The sequence below is a fragment of the Akanthomyces muscarius genome, chromosome 5 (genome assembly GCF_028009165.1).
Source record: "Akanthomyces muscarius strain Ve6 chromosome 5, whole genome shotgun sequence".
Classification (NCBI taxonomy): Eukaryota; Fungi; Ascomycota; class Sordariomycetes; order Hypocreales; family Cordycipitaceae; genus Akanthomyces; species Akanthomyces muscarius.
In genome coordinates, this window is record NC_079245.1 from 1362534 (window position 1) to 1382066 (window position 19533).

The window sequence follows — 19533 nt, forward strand, 5'->3', positions numbered from 1 at the left end:
TAGCACCCTCCGTCGTCCGCGCCGCCGCGAACCTCGAGTCCCCCTCCCGCTATCCGATTTCGCCTGGCCTCCTTCCACGGCAGAAACAGATCATACAGCAATACTTTAGCTTGTCAAGACTCGTTTATGTATCAGCACGACCAGTTTAACGTGTCCAGACACATCGTCGAGCTGCAGCTGTTTCACATACGGCGCAAACCTTCTTCCCCCGATATCCATTCCGACGGTTGACATTTTGCCCAACGCAAGAGTTAATGCCTACCATACGCAACGAAAGACCTTGTCCTCAAAAACTCATGTCAATCACAACTAGTCCTTTGTGATTTCCTTTTCGCTCCCGACCGGCTTCCACAGCACTCCGCCCGCATCGCTTCGTCAAAGTCTACATGACTGCTTTGTCTGTTCAGATCTCTCCGAGTCCTGTCCATCACGCCCACAACACCCACTGAAAAAAATTACACAACCTCTCTAAAAGACCAAAAAAAATCAATACCGCCATCATGGTTCTCGTCAACGTCAATCGCGAAGTTAGCGATAATTTCTACCGCTACAAGATGGAGAAGCTCATCACCAAGGTTGAAGGAAAAGGAAACGGTATCAAGACCGTCGTCGTCAACCTTGTCAATGTCGCCAAGGCCCTCAGCCGTGACCCCAACTATGTCATCAAGTACTTTGCCTTTGAGCTTGGAGCCCAGACCAATACCGACCCCAAGGACGACCGCTGGATCATCAACGGTGCCCACGAGGCCGCCAAGCTCCAGGACCTTCTCGATGGCTTCATCAAGAAGTTCGTTCTTTGCCGAGGCTGCAGCAACCCTGAGACTGTCGTCATCATCAAGGATCCGCGCATCATTCTCGACTGCAAGGCCTGTGGCCACCGCACCGATGTTGACATTCGCCTGAAGCTCTCTGGCTTCATCATCAAGCATGAGAGCAAGAAGGGCAAGGGCAGCAAGGCCGACAAGAAGGCTGCTCGCCGTGCTAAGAAGGAGGCTGCCCAGAACGGCAACGGCTCTGGTGACGAGGGCTCCGACAACTCTGGTGAGAATGGCCAGAACGGCACCAACGGCTATGCTGCTAGTGACGACGAGTTTGACCGCATTGCTCCTACTATTGACAGCGACAACGAGGTCAGAGACGATGAATGGGCTGTTGATATGAGCGAGGAGGCCGTCAAGGCTCGCCAGGCCCGACTTCCCGACGAGTTCAAGGGCAAGCTCAACATTGACGACGACGAGGCCGGTGGTGACAGCGTCTACGATGAGCTCGGTCAGTGGATCCAGTCTCAGGCCAAGGACAAGGGGGGCATTGATAACGTCGACTCCATCCAGGTCTACGTCAAGGCCAAGGAGCTGGGCATTGAGGGCAAGCACAAGACTATTCAGGTCCTTGTCCAGACCCTGTTTGACAAGAACATTGCTGCCCAGATCCCGAAGCGCGCTGCCATGATCAAGCAGATTGGCACTTCTGAGAAGCATGAGAAGGCTCTGCTTGGTGGCACCGAGCGTCTCATGGGCTTCCTTGCCGAGGAAAACCCCGATGTATACCCGCAGATTGTAAAGATCCTGCAGCTGTACTATCACAACGACCTCATCTCCGAGGAGGTTGTTATCCCCTGGGGCAAGAAAGCCAGCAAGAAGTACACTGATCTTGCTGTCAGCAAGAAGGTCCGCAAGTCTGCTGAGCCTTTCCTCAAGTGGCTTGAGGAGGCCGACGAAGAGGAATCTTCCGAGGAGGAAGAGGAGGATGATGAGTAAATCTCGCAAGATTTGCCCGTCAATTCTTCCCAGTTACTCTCACGCTTGACAATGTTGGGAAGGGCCTTGTTTCCCGTGCTTTTGTTCTGATGGAAAATGCAGAAAACCCAATGTAGTGGTCATGTGCAAAACCTTTGAGTTACTTATGATGGTACAAATTGAACTCCGCTCGCTATCTATGTTTTGAACGCCCGTGAATGTAATTTTTTTTTACACTTTTTTGCCTCGTCAATTGATTATGAGGATTAAACGGAAGAAGTAATCAAAAATATGTTCGCCTTTCGCTGCTGTTCTATCTTGATGTTACATGGACTGAAGGCCACTCGCCAGATTGTCCCCAAACTAACAAAAATATTGCAAACTAAAAAAAAAAAAAAAGGTTCAAAGCAGCTTGAAAAAGACTGGCTCATTCATGTCGCATCCTTGGTTCTTCCCGTATTCAACGTCTAGGCCGATTCTTCTGGCTTTTCGTCTGCATCCGCCATGTCGGCGTCGCCATTAGCCGTCTCCTGCTTTTCCTCCTCCTCCTCCTCTTCGTCACTACTGTCGTCATCGTCGTCTTCTGAGCTACTACTCTCTTCCCCATCGTCGGCCTCAGGCTTGGCCTCTTCCATGGTGTCGTCACCATCGGCGCCGCCGTAGAGAATGGTGCCTAGCTCGCCGACTGCCTTGTCGACATCGTCGCTGTCTGTGGTGATGACGGCGTCGTATGCTGCCTCGGCGGCCTCGTCGGCTTCGGACTCGGGCGTGTTGACGAGGATGTAGCGCGCCTCAAAGTCCATGTCTTTGGCAAACTGCGCAGCCTGTCATTTGAAGTTAGCACGTACACGTGTGGGATGGGAAACACAGGCAAAACAACGCACCTCAATGTCGAGTTGGATGACGGGAACCTTGCCGGCTTCGGTCACGGCGTCAATCGCCTTGGTGCTCGTGCCGTAGTCGCTGCCATCGCGCTCGCCGTGCTCGACGAGCCGGTCGCCGTCGCGCAGCTGGTTGAACTCTTGCGCGCTGACAAAGTGAAACGTCTTGCCGTTGGTCTCGCCGTCGCCTGCCGTACGGGTCGTGTGCCGTACGACGGGCGCAAACACGCCCTTGTGCTTTTCTATCAGCTTGGCTTCGACGGCGGCGAGGGTCTCTACCGAGGAGCCCGCGAGGATGACGGGGGCGCGGTTGGCCGGCATTTCTTCGTCGGCAGCGGCGGCTTCGTTGTAGCCGTTTTCCTCGTCGTCGTCGGCTTCGGTGGGCTCCTCAAAGACGACGGCAATCTTTTTGGGGTCGTCAATCTTGTCAAAGGCCGCGAGGCGCGTGCGGCCCGCGATGCGCAGGGCGCGCCAGCTCTTGCTCGATTTGCCGTAGATGGCGGCTGCCTTGGTCTCGTCGTTGGTCGGCATGTCAATCTCAAAGTCGTCGTCGGCGAGCGGCCGCTGGAAGCTGTCGAGCGCGGGCAGCTGGTACCGCTCGGGCGGCTGGAGCTCGTCCATGGTCTTGGACGAGGCCTTGTTGAGAAACTCCATGGAGACGGCGCCCATGGGCGTCGGGCGCAGGCGCTTGCTGGTTGCCATGCGCTCCGCCGACGACCTGGCTTCGACAAAGTCGGCGGCTGTCACGGGCTCCCGCTCTATGGGAGGACAACTAGCCATCTTCCAAAAGACCCAGTTCTTGTCGCGCGCGAGCACCGTCTCGACCATGCGGTGAAAGTAGGGACCGTCGGATCCTTGCCTCAGATAGTCTGATATCCGGCTCTTGATTTTCGTGGCCCATTCTGCCTGGTGAGCGGGGTTAGCTTTGTATTCGGAAGTGCACAGCAAATGCCTCTTACATTTTCTTCGCTTAGTTGTTCGTTGTATACAACAGCCTTGTTTGCAGCTGGGAGTGTGGAGAGTCTCTGCTTTGCTTCTGCAGACAGAGACAGCAGAAACTCGGTTATAATGAGAGCCTGGACGAGTACATGGCGTCGGAAAGACAAGTCGCTCATCTGTACGTGCGACTATTGTTAGTCTTGAACGGATGAGAGGGCGGATCCACGTACCTCAAGCTCGAACAAATCCTGACTAGTCAGGTATTTGGGATTGAATGCCTCTGCTATCGTTGTTGTGCCTTCATCATTGCGTTTGCGCTTCAGCGACCTTTGATCGTCGGCGTGCAGCGATTCAAAAGCTCTCAACGTCTCTTCCAGACTGTGTTTGAAATGAGAAAACTTGGAGGGGTTGAAAAGTGTTGTGGGCTGGCTGAAACTCTCCTGTAGCGACCAGAGCAGAGGATATAATTCCTCAGAGCTGAGACGGCTCTCCCCCTCCTTGGGCTTGCTAATCTTTCCGTCTGACTTCTTTTCGCCCTTGCTCTCAACAGCCGTTGCCTCGACATCGACATCCATCTTTGTAGCATCACCGTTTGTACGTGTTTCGTATGTGGTGACGTTTTCGACGTGGTACTCTCCACGCAAGTTGACCGAACTTCTGTCACCGAGAGGAAAGCACTGGAACATGAAGATGAAAACGCGACCGCAGAACGCGGTATCCTCAGCTCTGGATAATCGACGTAGCAGCTCATTGCAGCTGCGGAGTATTACCAACTTCTTTTGCGAAAAGTTCTGGGCTGTCATGCGCTCTCGTCGGGATTCGAGAAAGTCAAAGATGTGGCGGCATCCCGCTATTGTTTGGCTGTCGAGCAGCTCTTCTACCAGCCAGAAGACAAGCGCCGGATCGCATTGGCCGCCATCGGAGAGTATGGAGAGGATATCGAGGAAATTCCACATTCGCACGAAGTCGGGAGAATCGATTGGAATTGACGCCTTGGGAGTTGATTAGATGGCGACTTTCGCGCTTGAGGAGCCTTCGCCGACTTACTATTAATGCCCCAAATAGATCTCTCGATGCGCCCTCGACAATCGCAAATCGTCGGCCTTTCAGGTCTGCCGCCGCTGCGTCGCCGTTGGCGGCATCTTCGTCTTGCTGCGGTAGCGCCGCATCCACCCGCGAGGTCAGGTCTGCAAAGTCGGACTTGGCTAATGCGGGCTCGATGCTGGATGACTGCTTGGCTGCAGAGGCTTCGTCCAGCAAACTCGAAAGAAGCTTCCCAAAGGCGTCAACAGAGGCCACGCCAGGCTTGCCCATGCCGACGGCAGGCATCGTAGCCGATTAGGCTGAAGCTTCCACTACAGCGACTGTAGGTCCTGATGCGCCTCCTGCGCCTTCACCCCTGACAGAAGATGGGCGCAATGTTTGTCAAGCCTGCCCACTACCTGCGCATTGATTTGGCGTGCAATAGAGTCCTTCGGCGCCTGATACCGTTCGAGCGGCTGCTGCGTTGTTGAGATGCGGGTTTGCAGTGGGTTGGAGAAGATGGCTGCGACAGAAAGAGTAGGAAATAGAAGTCACGCTGGGTCTCGGAGTACAAAGTGATGCACACAAATTTGGCGCGAACTCGAGGTATCACAAGGTGTGGAGATACCTAGCGCCAACCGCTACGCGTGAGCTAGCTGTCGCGACGCTGAAATTTCGGAGTCGCTGCAGCGCCAGGCAGGTTCGAATTTCCATAGCAACCCTTGCCTGCACCGACGACAATCCCTTCAGCCATCACGCGCAATTCTACACAGAGTTGCGAAACGCGAATCTGATCGCAAACACTGCATTTCTAATGACGAACGAGATTTGAATCATGCCCAACGCGAAGCGGCTCAAAAACAGCGCTGCTGCGAAGGCCAAGGCACCCGTCCACCATGAAGAGCCTGCCGCCGAGCACCCGACGCCTGCAGAAATCGAAGAGGAGGAGCACCAATTCGTGCAGGTCGCGCGAGCACATTGGCTAAAGAAGACGAAGAAGACTGCCAAGGTCAAGGTCAAAAACGATGTCCTGAAGCAAATATGGGAGGCGCTCGAGAGAGACGGCTTCCAGCACAAATCTTTGCTTCTCTTGGAAAGCTTGCAGACCCTGGAAAGGTATGCAGATCTTTAATTGTGTCGCGAGATGCGTTGTTACTAACTGATAGAAAGCTATCTGTGGCCGGGTTACACCGAAGAAGCGTCCAACTTTCACGTCTTATTGATGGCGCTTATCATCAACGTCAAGCGCAGAGAGCACCTCGAGACATGGAGTAGGTTTGCTGGACAGATCGCGTATCAACATTCTGCTAACTTTCTCAAGCCCTATTTGAACAGAAGCCCGAAGAGTTCTCTTCCTTCTTTCGCCGCGTACTGTCACTGACCCTCGATCGAACACTTGCGACGACCCTTCGAACGAATCTGCTCTGTTTCCTGATCCATGCGTTCCAGAGCTTGGACTCTAGCATTGTGAGGAGGGAATGTGCGCCATTGGTTTCTATCGGCATTTGGCACAACATCTCCACAGACCAGGAGCGGGACCGACTCTTGGACCAGACAACACAGCTGAGGAAATCCTGGAGAGCTGCTCAGAAGCGCTTCGACGCTGGAGACGATGCAATCAAGGCTCGACTGCGCTTTGAGCGCTCTTGGCTGTATACGCTCCTCCTTGACTTCCTTAGCGTGCTTTATGAAGAGAATCGCAAATCAGGTAAGTTTCCTATGCTCTCCGTTTTGGCAAAGCCCTGCTAACATGCCTTACAGAGCAAGACTTGTATTGCGAGCGGTTTACCGAGTTCATCACTGACTTGCAGAGCCAATTACCCACGAGGCGATATGTCAATGCTTTACAAAACGATTTGAATCTTCTTCCGGCAATGAAACTATCTCCCATGTACAATGACGAAGCGAACGGTCTTTTCCGCGATCTTCAATCTCTGCTTGCTCACTTCACATACTTTTCAATCGACGACCAGACGGGTGCTCAGCTTACTCGCGAAGAGGCCTACGAAAAACACTGCAAGGCACTCGGAAAGCTCCAGCGCACTGCCCTCAAGCACTTCAAGCAGAAGTTAACCGTTCTTGCCCTCTCCAACTACGGCTCCATCGATAAGCGAGAGGAGTTGAAGAATCTCCTCGAGCCGCTAACGGATGACGAGGTTGCGTCTCTAGCTGGGTATTTGGGCATCCGAACGACATACCCTGAAGACCTGAAACTCCCTGCCGGCCGCCAACTGCAAATAGAGTGCATGCTCAGCACCTTTGAGCGCAAGAAGACCTTCCAGGAGCTGGCTCAGAGCATGTCGATTGTTCCCACAGAAAGGACATTGTTTGATGCCAGCTTCCAGAGAGCAGACTCATATGACGGATCGCATCCGCTTGCACTGCCCAAACTGAATCTGCAATACTTGTCTGCCGGCGACTTCCTCTGGAGAGCGCTGGTTCTCTACCGCTGCGAAGCATTCTATGGTATTCGCAGAGACATCGAGGCGGCTATCCGTCGGCTTAAACCAGAAAGCAAAAATCCTGGCGAGACCAACTTTACTGGCTTCTCCAAGATGGCTATGCCGGTCTCTAAGCCCGCTATCCTCGAGGTGGTTCCTGCGCTGATTGGCGATTCCAAGCCGTCCATGGTCAAGGCTGAAGTCTCACTTGATGTGCGCAAGCTCGGTGATCACGTGCGCAAGGAGTGGGATTCTCTACGCCCGGATGATGTAGTGTTTCTGCTGTCAGTTGAGCAACCGGCAGATGATGCCATTACGAACAGAGCCCCTTTGAGTGAACTGGAAACGCTTGGTGTTGTGTCAGTACGCGCTGCTGAGGTCATTCGCGTTACGGACGACAAGGGGCGTCATGGCAGGGAAGCCAAGAGCCGTGATGGGAAGCGCCGTATTGAGCTGAAGCTTGATTCTCAAACATATGCGAGGGATGCTGCCCTGGCCGCTGCGGGCAAGACAGACGTCTATGGTAGTGTGAACCTGCTTCTCAGAAGAGGCCGTCGCGAAAACAACTTTAGGCCAGTTCTCGAATCGATTCGAAAACTTGTGCTCTCTGATGCGCCGCTGCCCAGCTGGCTGCATGAAGTGTTCCTGGGCTACGGTGACCCAGCAGGCGCGAGCTACAAGAATTTGCCGAACCGAATCAAGACTGTCGATTACAACGACACGTTTTTGGAGTGGCAGCATCTTATTGAGAGCCTGCCGGGCAAGACTGTGGAGCCAAGCGATGATGTGAACGGTAGTTTCGGACCACCATACGTATTGGAGACACTGGGGAAGCCCGAAGTCCAAGCGCCGGTCAAGGCCTCGAAGAAGAGACGTCGGGACGCTGAACCTGTGGCGGCAATGGAGGCAGAGACCCTAAAAGTCACCACATACAGGCCGCCGAACCAAGGCCCGTACCCCATTGACGCCCCAAAGCTCAACTCTGTTCGCTTCACGCCGGCGCAGGTCGAAGCCATCATGTCCGGCTCTCAACCTGGTCTGACAGTTGTTATTGGACCCCCCGGAACCGGCAAAACAGACGTGGCGACTCAGATCATTCATAACATCTACCACAACTTCCCGAAGCAAAGGACACTTCTAATTGCGCATAGCAATCAGGCACTGAACCAGCTCTTTGCCAAGATTATTGCACTCGATATCGACGAAAGGCATTTGCTAAGACTCGGTCATGGAGAAGAGGAGCTGGCCGCTGAAGGAAGTTTTAGCAAGCATGGACGCGTTGACTCATTCCTTGACAACCGTGCCCGCTTCCTATTCGAAGTCAGAAAACTTGCCAGCAGCCTAGGCGCGCCTGGTGCTCACGACAACTCTGCTGAGACGGCAGGGTACTTTAACACAGTCTATATCCAGCCGGCCTGGAAGAAGTTTGAGCAGATTATCGCCTCGGATGAATCGGCAGTGGCACAGATCATCGAAGGCTTTCCATTCCACGGCTACTTTGCGGATGCTCCGCAGCCCCTCTTCCCGCCAGAGGCTGATCGTGATCAAACAATCGACATTGCCCAAGGCTGCTATAGACATATTGGAAAAATCTTCTCCGAGCTGGCCGACATTCTGCCATTCGAGATTCTGCGACGAGAGCGCGACAAGACTAACTATCTGCTGACGAGTGAAGCACGCATCGTGGCCATGACCACTACGCACGCTGCTGTCAGGAGCGGAGAGATAGCTTCTCTTGGCTTTCACTATGACAATGTCGTGATGGAAGAAGCTGCTCAAATCACGGAGATTGAGACGTTTATTCCACTGGCCATGCAGAAGCCTGTCAATGGTGACGTGCCTTTGCAAAGAGTCGTCCTGTGCGGTGATCACTTGCAGAACTCGCCCGTCATTCAGAGCCTTGCGTTCCGACACTACGCCAACCTGGAGCAATCGCTGTTCTCGCGTTTCGTCAGACTCGGCGTTCCGACGATTGCGCTTGATCAGCAGGGCCGCGCCCGTCCGTCCATTGCTCGCCTGTACCAGTGGCGCTACCCCAAGCTGGATAACCTGCCCGTTGTGAGCACCAACGCCGAGTTCAAGCAAGCCAATGCCGGTTTCAAGTTTGATTTCCAGTTCATCAATGTGCCCAAGTACAAGGGCAAGGGGGAGATGGAGCCGACGCCACACTTTATCCAGAACTTGGGAGAGGCAGAGTACGCTGTTGCCATTTACCAGTACATGAGGCTTCTCGGATATCCAGCAGAGAAGATCAGCATCCTGACGACGTATGCTGGACAGAGAGCACTTGTTAAGGATGTGCTGTCCCATCGCTGCGCCAGAAACCCAATCTTTGGCATGCCCAAGGCTGTTGCTACGGTTGACAAGTACCAGGGAGAACAGAACGACTGTGAGTTTTATTGGGATATTTCATATGGAAACAATTTGACTAACTTTTGACAGACATTATTCTTTCTCTCACTCGTACATCGCGAGTCGGATACCTGCGTGACGTGCGCCGCATGACGGTGGCTATGTCTCGTGCCCGCCTCGGCCTGTATATTCTCGGACGTCGCGAAATCTTTGAAGCCTGCCACGAGCTGCGACCGGCCTTTGACATTCTTCTCTCGCGTCCAGACAAGCTGATGCTCGTGACGGGAGAGCTTTGGCCTACGCAGCGTCCTGTCATCACGGCGGATGAAGACGGCTCTGCCCCCGTCGAGAATGAAGTTGCCATGGAGGGCGTCGAGCATCTCGGCCAATACGTGTTTGAGATGACGAGCACCAAGATGAAGCAGCTGAACTCGGAGAATCATAAAATGGTGGATGTGGTGGAGACGATCGCGGAGGAAGATGGAGGGGGTGAGGAAGGAGAGGATGAGGAGGCGCAGACTACGTACTATGATCATGTGGTAGAGCCGGATATCCAGGAGGTTCGCGAGGGTGAGGCGAACTAACGGCCGCAGGCACTGCAGACGAACGACGCCATCTTCTTTTGTCTTTTTTAAATTGCTCGGGGCTTGATTTGGCGTCTGGCTTGGTTTATCTCGTCTTTTGCATGTATGGACTACTAGACTCAAAAATATATCAATGGACTCAATCTTCGATGATGTAGTATGATTTGTTTCTGCCAGTTGTTGTACAGCGCCAGGACCAGCTTCGCCCTCCCTCGGGCCACCGCCATATTTAGGCCCGATTTCACTTCCGCTTTCAATTTTGGGCACTGCACAACAAAGACTGTCAGAGTAGTCACTCAATATCCCCGGAGCAGCACCTAGGCAGTCCAGATGCCACTCATTCGTGTGGTCCAAGACTGTCCAGGTCCATTCGCTGGCTCGGACTGTGAGCAGTCTCTACAACAGCGTCAGGTTCAGACTGAATACGATACTGCAGGCGCCGTCTGGTGGTTGCTGTCAACGGGGTGTTGATGTAGATGCCATGGATCTCGGCCACCAGAGATGCTGCAGCCTCGGAGCCTAGGTCCACGCCCCGTGAACGGAGTAAAGAGGGCAGCTTCTCTTGTAGTGCTGACATTGAAGTATCGAGCAAGCTCAAGACATCTGAAGGCCCGGGCACCATGTATGGCGAAGTTGGACAAGGATGGCCAGGGAAGAGCAACTTCCACATCAGGTACCATCTCGATTCCTCCGGCATGGCACCAGTAGCGAGCTCCGTCAAAGCGCCCGCTTCTCGAGGTAATAACCGGTCTGGTACTGGCTCTTTCTTGCAGACGGACTGCCTTGTGTGCGTCTCCCAGTCGGCCACCGATCTCGCACCCCAGCAACTCCAACAATTAGTACAATATAGATTGCTGAGGGTATGGCAGCGGAAAATATGCTGTTTAACATCACTGTATCTGCGCAATTCGTATTTGCGAAAGCAGCGAAAGTGTCTGGCAGGATCGAATTTGTAAAATGGGCAAGCAAAATATGTTGGCGCAGAAGAGTCATCGCGAATACCAACAGGATCACCGGTGTCGTCGTCGTCATCATCATCAACAAGAGTGTGATTCGTAGCGCTTCCTTTGCCACTATCATCCAAGCTGGGGGCAGGGTGAGATTCAACAGATGCTTGGTCCAAAGCAGCATTCCCTCGAGAAGATTGCTGCTAGAAGAACTTGAGTTAGCCGCAATAAGTCCACCTGCAGTGTGCAAGCCCATAAAAAGCAAATGATGGCATAGAAGATGAACTGTTGGCTGCGCGGGAGCAGTTGCCACCAGTTGTTCGGTAGCTTTGGGACCATGAGACCGCGTAGAATTGTCGCTTCTCACGGGCTGCGAACATGGAAGGCCTTTTTCCAAACAACGTTCGCATTTCTGTGGATGTTGGCGATCTGTAGGAAGGCACTGTCGCAGTTAGCAGGCAGTCTGGCGCTGCAACGCTGGAAGAGGAGTGCGCTAATCGGAACACGAAATCAAAAAGCACTCTGCTGGTATTTATTCTCGATTATATTGCCAAGGGGGCGGACTTGGAAATCAAGTACTTTTCTGGGGTTGGGGCGCGCAACGGTTTGATTGAAAGGTATATTGGAGGTGAGCACTTACACCAGGGCCAGGTCACCAGCGGCATACTAACATGACCACCATTAGGGGGTCTTGCGACTGGCGAGGTCACGTCAACCATTATCGATGCCATAAGTGATTTAGCCACAAACTATCGCTCTGGGGACGAAATTGTTGTCCTTGGGTACAGCCGTGGTTAGCAGCATCATTGCACGCAGATATTTCGCTTCCCAACCTGACGCTACTGTACAGGATCATATACTGGTCGAAGCTTTATCGGATTTCTCGACCGTGTCGGCTTACCCACAGATGGCGATAGACACATACTTCATCATCTTTATAACAAGTATACCTCGGGCGAGTTCTTGAAGCGAGATGTCGCAAGCCATTTGAGGAGAAAGTACAACTGTAAGACATGAAAACTGCACCATCCTTCCAGAAACAGACCTCTAACAGTTGCCCTCCCAGGCGTTCATGTTGAGATTAAAACTCGTGCGTTATGTTTCAGCCCAATCTTGGCACAAGCAATTTCAATCAGCCCTCCGGCATTTTACTCTACCATCACGACCTGTTGTTCGATATGCTTACTCGAAGTCGCAAAGTCCTCTGCATCGACACGGTCGGCGCTCTCGGCATTCCACATACTGGAATTTTCAGCTTACTCGATTTGCTGCCGCCTCTTATCAGGAAGCAGCAATTCATGGAAGCCAATGCAGCCTCAAGTGAGTAACATGGAATTCTTTCCTGTGACGTCCTTGTTTAATAGCCACATTTCTTTCCCCGCAGATGTCCAAGTGTTGCTGCATGCGCTCGCCTTGCACGAGTCAAGAGGTCCATTCCAGCCAACACTGATGCAGATTGAGGGGGCATCAAGACAGACTTTGAAGCAAGTATGGTTCCTTGGAAGCCATGGCGACGTTGCCAATGGCGATGAGAGAGGCTCCATCGGCGACATCGTTCTCGCTTGGTGTGTGGCCAACCTTGAAACCCATGCTGGAATCGCCTTCGACGAAGTGAAATTGTCAGCCCGCTTCCCTCGCATGGGGGCTGATCTGCCCATGTCGAATGGCCTTGTCTGGGTGCATGATGATATACGCGACCCCGTCAAAGGCCTGTGGCGGCTTATGGGTCGTAGCATCAGGGTGCCCAACAAGCAGGTTTTGCTCATGGTCAGCGCACAAATGAAAGTGTTCATGAAACAGCACGCTTTCGCGGTTACGGTAGTAGCCGTGGTAGGTCAGTGGTGCCAGGGCATAGCGTCGAACCGCAGGGGAACTCTTCTGTGTGGAAGAGAGACAGATCGCAGCCTTCGGACAGTGGCGCTAATACTGCAATTCTGCGGGAAGCTGCTATAAGTCACCGCGAAGCTGAGCTGCTTGGTATTTCCATTACACCAGCGATACACTAGTGCCTTGCCTTGCAGCCCTATTCAGTGGCCATGAATATGAGTCAGAGATAACGATCATTTGAAATAGCGTGCATAGATATAAAAGTATATAGTCAAGTTTTTACAGCCGGCGTTATTTAAGCGTATTTATATTCTTGAAGTCCCAGAAATGATATCGGCCTCAAGGATAAGTAAGATTCGGGAGATGAAGCTGTTGGTGAGAGTGCCGAATTCAGACGCGGTGGATGGCGGACGAGCCGCGGCGCGAATCTGATAGAACTCACTAAGGAAAAGAAATACGACCTCAGCCCTTTTCAATTAATCGCACAGCTAAGTTCAAACAGACAGCCCCGGCGACATGCGAACCGTGTACGACATTGGGTAGGCAGCCTGATCGGGCGAGTGACTTACCCCGCTGCCCAACGACGATTACGTCCACTTGCAGACGACCTTTGAGCTGGTTTGCGAACCAAATGTGGTTTGCACAGCTGAAAGATGGGTTACGCAATGCAAAGCGTGACGTGGAAGTAGGTTCAAAATACAGGTATATATAGTGACTGCGTGTGCCAACAAAGCGTGAACTTCTCCAGCATTGCTTCAAAGTCAAAGATCACCTGGTTTTCCTCCACTTAAAACACTTGACTCTTTGAGCCTGGCTTTTTAGAATTCGCCCTTCTTTAAACCATCTCTATCATCAGAGTTCAGCATGCGGCCGCGAATCGGGCGAGTTTATGTCGAGGATGATGACAGTGACTTCGACCACATGCCCATCGAACACCCCAGTGACGCGGAAGATGCATCCAATCTGGCTGCAGACGGCCAGATGAAGCGCGAGGTCAAAGTATACGAGTCTCGCTACAACGAGAAAGGTCAGCCCGTTCTCAAGGCAGTTGATCCCGACAAGAAAGACATTGACGTGGCGGACAAGGGGCTCTATGCCATGCGCTACTACCGCTACTACAACAGGGATGGTACGCTGGTCAGAGGCGTGCTGAAAATATTCTCGTCGCACATCCAGAAAGCCCTCCGGACCGTGATCAAGAGCTACTCGACTCAGAACTTTACCGGCCTGCCCGTCATACTGGAGGGGCACGGCGAGGAGGAAGCCTTGGGGTGTCTCTACCACTACCGCAACGAGCTCAAGGAGTACGTCAAGACTGCGGACAGCGAGGAGGCGACGCTCGACATCCAGCTCGTCCTGAAGCTCGTCGAGAGGGAGCTCAAGGCCTACATTGAGCGATACGAGACCAACGTCCTGACGGCCGAGCACCCGTGCGTCGCCTTTTCCGACATTTGGATGATCTTCCGCCCCGGCGAGCTGCTCTTCACCGGCGCCGACGCCGCCGAGACGGAGCGCATCCTCGAGGTCGTCGGCACCGAGTTTCACGAGGCCGGCTGGGGCAAGCCGGCCAGCTGGGTCGTCGAGGCCAAGTGCTTCGCGTTCAACGGCGTGCGCTTCGGCTACGTGAAGCAGAGCTTCGCCATTGACAGCTTCAAGGGGACGCGGCTCATACGCCGCCTCGACCTGCAGCCGCTCGAGTACCACCCGGACCAGGCGGCGCTCCGCGCGAGGCAGATTGCGCGCGGCGAGAAGCTCTGCCGCCTGGCAGGCGTGCATCACTGCCAGTATAGCGGGCCCGCCACTGCCGTTGAGCATCGCAAGAAACCGTCGCCATTCGGCGGATGTGATGTGTTCACGCACAATGCCGTAACTGTGAGTTGCCAGATGGAAAGATGGAAAGAAACGACTGATATGCGCCTGTCGATGTGAATAAGACTTGTACTGATTGTTCACGTAGGTTAGTGGTCGTGTCATGATTGACCACTTGACTTACATCAAGCACCGAACCAGGGAGGGCGTCGCCTTCAACAGCGAGGCCGGCATCGACGCCGACGCCGTGACGGAGCACGACCACCTCCGCAGCCACTACCAGGTGCCCGGCTTCGCGCTGGCAATGGTGCTGGTTCCGCGTCGACCTGGTCACCGACGTGGCGTGGGACGCAGACGCGTTTGACCTGCTGATGCTGCCCGCGAGCCAGAAGAGGATCCTGCGCGCGCTGACTTGGCAGCACACGGTGCGCGGGGACGAGGAGGCGGCGGAGGCGGACGGCGGCTTTGACGACCTGATCAAGGGCAAGGGCAAGGGCTGCGTGTTCCTCCTTCACGGCGCGCCGGGCATCGGCAAGACGTTCACGGTGGAGAGCATCGCCGAGGTGGCGAGGCGGCCGCTGTACGTCATGATGTCGGGCGAGCTGGGCACCGACATGGAGACGGTGGAGAGGCACCTGAAGAGGGTTCTGGAGCTGGCCATGACGTGGAAAGCGGTGCTGCTGATTGACGAGGCGGATGTGTTTCTGGAGAGGCGCTCGTCGCACGACCTGGCTCGCAACGGCATTGTTTCCAGTAAGTCCAACGCTCCAGCTTGCCCGATTTTGAATGTTCAGACTAACGGCATTGGCAGTCTTTTTGCGCGTCCTCGAATACTATGCCGGCATCATGTTTCTCACCACCAACCGCGTGCAGTCGTTTGACGAGGCCTTCCAGTCGCGCATCCACCTCGCGCTCAAGTACCACCCGCTGGACGCTGCCGGCCGGGCGGACCTGTGGCGGCTCTTCCTGCAGCGCACGGCTGGCTATAAGGAGTCGAGCTGGCCGGCGGTGAGCGTGGATGAGTTTGCCGCCATGGAGCTGAATGGCCGCCAGATCAAGAACACGGCGCGCACGGCCAACACGCTCGCGCTCGCCGAGGGCAAGACGCTGTCGGTGGAACATGTGCGCGAGGTGCTGAGGGCAGTCGGCGAGTTTGATTTTGTGTTCCAGTAGTCCCACTCGGGGCTCACTGGGCCTTTTATAGGCGCAGCATTCGAGAAGACGGCATGCGAGCTGCTTTTTTCGTTGCTTCAGATAATTGATTCGGATTGTGTTTCATTGCTGTCACTGTCCCAGTATTAGCTCGACGGTAAGTTCTAACAGGAAGATCCATTTCAGGATATAAGTAAGTCTGCCGTGTTCAAGGAGCGCCCATAGTAGATCGAATTGCAGAGCTACTCCGTAGATGTAATAAAAAGAGGAGTTTCTGGTTGACTGTGTTGAGAGCTCGGATATCGACTGGCCGTGTGTTGGTATTCAGGACGATGTTTCGGCTGTGTGCCACTGATCGGACACTGGGGCATGAGTGCCAGTGAATTGGTTTTGGCTGCACAAAGCGTGTTGGATGATTCACTCTTATATCGGGGTATGAAACGGTTCGACATCTAATCCCGGGGACGACACCCTTGACACCAAAAGCTGGGACGAATATATGGGCTCGGCTTGTTTCTTCTGCTTCAGATATGTTCGGCTTGGGTGCCACGTGCCCCAACGCGATGCCCTAGAAGTTGCTAGGAACTAAAGGGCAAGTCGATTGAGCCCTTACCAGGCTAGTCGGATTTAATACCATTGTGCGCAGCGTTGTACAATGCATCGTGTAGGAGCGCCGTGGTGTAACAGCTAATAAAAGCGCTTGAGACATCGCGAAGTGCACCTCCCAGATTGCCCGTATCCAAATCATGCAAAGCTGAACCTCGGCCAATGATCGGGCGGGTTATTCATAGATTTCTACGCCTCTTTAGAGGTTACATGTCTGACATGGGGGGGCGGCTGCGCGGCGGCCCGTGAATGACTAGCGAAATGCCACGCCACTTGGCTGGACTTCTGGCCTATAAGTAACGAAAGCGGTTTGCTTTGGGGGCGTAGCAAACATGTCTCTTCTGCTCTTGATGGTAAAAATAAACCGCGGGCCACGGCGCCAAATCTTTGTTCGCAGATGCTTACTCAGTAGACGTGGCGAGTGTAATAGGCGGCTGGGCGGCCGTGCACAGTGGATGGTCCTCTGCAGGCTTGACGATGCTTCATCCGCGAGTGAATAGCGTCGCGCGTGTGCGCAGGTGTGAAACCGATACTGGTACATGTGTGTGCGCGCCCGGATCAAAAAGGGGCAACAAAGCAAATGCGCCCGCGCCCCCGATGTCGTTTGTTTTCTAGTTCTGGTCTGCCAATTTAAACCGGCATCCTGGTCCGAGTGTTTTGAACCCCTGCCACGGACGGAAAAGATATGGATGAGAAAAAGGGTCGGATTTCCTGCAACGCACATTTGCATGGGGCTATTTGCGATGTCATGCAGTATGGCAGGGATGGTGTTTTTTTTTTCTGACGCCGCCGCAGTGTTTGAGGAGGAACTTGCCGTGCTTGGTCCGGTCGCCGCTTGGCGATGCCGTTCCTGAATGATCCAATCAAAAAGGCTGTGGCTTAGGGTGAGCAGTGATATCACACTGACGCTGATCATATGGCGATGAAGGGTTCGCTACAACGCACTGGTCGACGTTGCATTCTCCGAGCCTACGCAGTTGTCGATGCCGGTAGCTAGGGACATTTGAACGCTGCGATGAGAGGCTAGACAGATGCAGCTAGGCAAAGTGACGTCGAGACATGGAACGTCTTTGTTTCCTACCATGACGTTTGTGGAGGTTGTTGGAGTTGTCTACTGCTACCAGTACGGATAGTGGCACGGGCAAGGCGATGCTCCTCCGGGCCAAATGGTTGAACTCCTATTTTGGTGTGAGAATCAAAGACCGGTCCCCACTTAAAAAAAAAATCATCTCCCTTGGACGCCTTTTTTTTTAAATGGGCGCAAAGGGTTGCCGTGGTAATTCGCATTCATGTCGGAGTTTGGAGTGAAGCATGCATGCTCAGGGCCCGGCGCATGGTCAATTGCAATGACAGATACATGAATCGCCAGGTACCAGGGGCTGCGGCGAGCATGAATGACACGGTGCAAAATCTGTCGCGTATACTGACTGATAGAAGAAGAGTGCACTCCCCGGCGCGCGCGCAAGACAAGGCAGGCAGGCTAGCTGCTGCAAGCACTTTGGCTAGCTGAGTGAGAGTGTCTTGGCCCGGGCGCATGTGTGTGTGTGTTCGGTAGGACTGTGACTACGGAGTACCAGTAGTAATAGTACTGGCTGTGCATTTGCAGTGAGAGGACTGGACCAGAGTGGGAGCGAGAGACTCGTACGTAGGGGTTGCTGCCTTGACTGTACTTGGTTTGTAATATGCTGGTGATGATGATGATGATGATGATGCTGCATGTGGCAGTCGGCCACTCGGCAGCCATGCGCCGTGCAAGTAGTGAAGGAGTTGAAGAGGTGCCAGGTTAAATCGTGGGTTGCTTGGGTAGCAATCAGTGAATGATTTTCCATTTATTTTAGTCTCTGTGGCTTCGTCATGCTTCTTTGCGCAGTGACTCACAATTTGTATGACACGGGCGTCACGCGTCTGGTCCGTGACAGCATCGCGTGTGGCTGAAGAAGGATGGGCTGGCAAGCTGGCTAGACCATGGGCGACAGGTGGCCCGATTCGGCGAGAGGGTGGTTTCGAGGCATTTGCATGTCATTTCAGCGATACTTTATTTTATTTCAAAGGTTTTGTTCCATTTTTGGCTGTAACACTTGGTTTGTTGTTTATCCGCACTTTGGGAGCGAGAACAAGAGTCCCGAGAGGGAAAAAAAAAAAAAAAAAAAAAAAAAAGAAAGAAAAAAGGAAATCAATTGGCACAGGGGACACGATTCACATGTCTGGGCAAGTGGCACGGAGTATTGATAGCTGGTTGCTGGTATTACTGGTACAGCCTAACTACAGGCGGCTTGCGAATCCAAGGTTTGTTGGTGGTGACGGGCCGGGGATAAGTATCCGCATCACCGAAATGAGGCAGACGGGTACCTTGGTTGCCTGGATGCTTGGCTGGGCAACTGGGGCAACTGGGGGGGAGGAAAGGGGTTAATTACAGTGGGCTGTTGCTGTTGTTGGAGCGGGTTGCAGTGGGAAAGCGCTGCGCCGTAGCAACAGCACTGTCTGTATTTGTAGGTACGGATAGGTACTCGGATTGTAATTTAGTGGTAGGTTACTGCGTAGGACAAGTGTGGCGTAGGCGAGAAAAAGGTGTGGGTTGGTGTGGCGTACCTAGGCCGCAAAAGAAAAGTACAGGGAAAGAATGAGCGCGCGAACAAGGGAATACTGGTAAGGGGCGTCTGCCTGCTACCTAGGTACTTACCTACCTTGCCTAGCCCCTAGTGAAAAGACTACTGTACGGCGTAGCACCAGTACCTAAATACTGGTGACCTGAGTGGCCCTTTCTCCTGGCCGTCTTTGCCTTGCCTTTGCTGGCTCGGGCTTGGCCCGCTGCGGGTGTGGCCAAGCACCAGCCAGCGCACCCGCCCCAGCACCCGCACCCGCACCCTTACTAAATCATCTCGCTCGCCCAAAATTTTCTGCACGACTCCCTCCTCAAACCCTCACCACTTCCAATCCCCAAACACAGGTGGTCCGGTGGAAATTCTTCTTTTTTCCCCAGACCGACATCCCTTACCCTTCATCACCAGGGCATTGGATTTCTTCTTCTGAGTCTGCAGTACCAGAAGCTACTCGAGACACCTCCCATCTCGCAGTCCTGTTCGCCACACCAAGATCCACGGGATTTTTTTCTTGTCTTTTCCCACGACAAGAAACTTCTCTCGCGATCTCGCCTGTCGCTTCTCGCCTCCGACGACGCACCCGACAAAAGGATTTTCTTCCTCGCCTCGACCGTATTCTCCTTTCGATAATACAGC

The 19533-nt window shown here is 53.6% G+C and overlaps 5 protein-coding genes across 6 annotated transcripts; 4 read left to right on the forward strand and 1 right to left on the reverse strand.

Annotated features, from left to right (window-relative positions):
- Positions 1 to 500: 500 nt before the first annotated feature.
- Positions 501 to 1757, forward strand: LMH87_009741 (uncharacterized protein; the record flags this gene model as incomplete). The annotated part of the gene is made up of 1 exon (XM_056196789.1): positions 501 to 1757. The coding sequence occupies one exon, from the start codon at positions 501 to 503 to the stop codon at positions 1755 to 1757; it is 1257 nt and encodes a 418-aa protein (XP_056053902.1).
- A 446-nt stretch (positions 1758 to 2203) lies between these two features.
- LMH87_009742 (uncharacterized protein) lies at positions 2204 to 4885 on the reverse strand (the record flags this gene model as incomplete). The annotated part of the gene is made up of 5 exons (XM_056196790.1): positions 2204 to 2560; positions 2621 to 3523; positions 3577 to 3732; positions 3787 to 4548; positions 4604 to 4885. The coding sequence occupies 5 exons, from the start codon at positions 4883 to 4885 to the stop codon at positions 2204 to 2206; spliced, it is 2460 nt and encodes an 819-aa protein (XP_056053903.1).
- A 529-nt stretch (positions 4886 to 5414) lies between these two features.
- LMH87_009743 (uncharacterized protein) lies at positions 5415 to 9956 on the forward strand (the record flags this gene model as incomplete). Its single annotated transcript, XM_056196792.1, has 5 exons — positions 5415 to 5695; positions 5750 to 5850; positions 5901 to 6287; positions 6341 to 9409; positions 9463 to 9956. The coding sequence occupies 5 exons, from the start codon at positions 5415 to 5417 to the stop codon at positions 9954 to 9956; spliced, it is 4332 nt and encodes a 1443-aa protein (XP_056053904.1).
- Positions 9957 to 11281: 1325 nt separating this feature from the next.
- LMH87_009744 (uncharacterized protein) lies at positions 11282 to 13521 on the forward strand (the record flags this gene model as incomplete). The annotated part of the gene is made up of 10 exons (XM_056196793.1): positions 11282 to 11334; positions 11422 to 11531; positions 11589 to 11696; positions 11754 to 11909; positions 11970 to 11993; positions 12104 to 12223; positions 12288 to 12737; positions 13233 to 13269; positions 13404 to 13415; positions 13479 to 13521. 10 exons carry the CDS (start codon positions 11282 to 11284, stop codon positions 13519 to 13521), a joined length of 1113 nt encoding a protein of 370 aa, XP_056053905.1.
- A 73-nt stretch (positions 13522 to 13594) lies between these two features.
- LMH87_009745 (uncharacterized protein) lies at positions 13595 to 15712 on the forward strand (the record flags this gene model as incomplete). 2 transcript variants are annotated; one of them, XM_056196794.1, is made up of 6 exons in its annotated part: positions 13595 to 13757; positions 13817 to 13867; positions 13911 to 14602; positions 14688 to 14852; positions 14929 to 15292; positions 15351 to 15712. In XM_056196794.1, 6 exons carry the CDS (start codon positions 13595 to 13597, stop codon positions 15710 to 15712), a joined length of 1797 nt encoding a protein of 598 aa, XP_056053906.1. The 2 variants fall into 2 exon arrangements, with proteins under 2 accessions (XP_056053906.1, XP_056053907.1); XM_056196795.1 differs by having other exon boundaries at positions 14693 to 14697; positions 14823 to 15292.
- Between the last annotated feature and the right edge of the window lie 3821 nt (positions 15713 to 19533).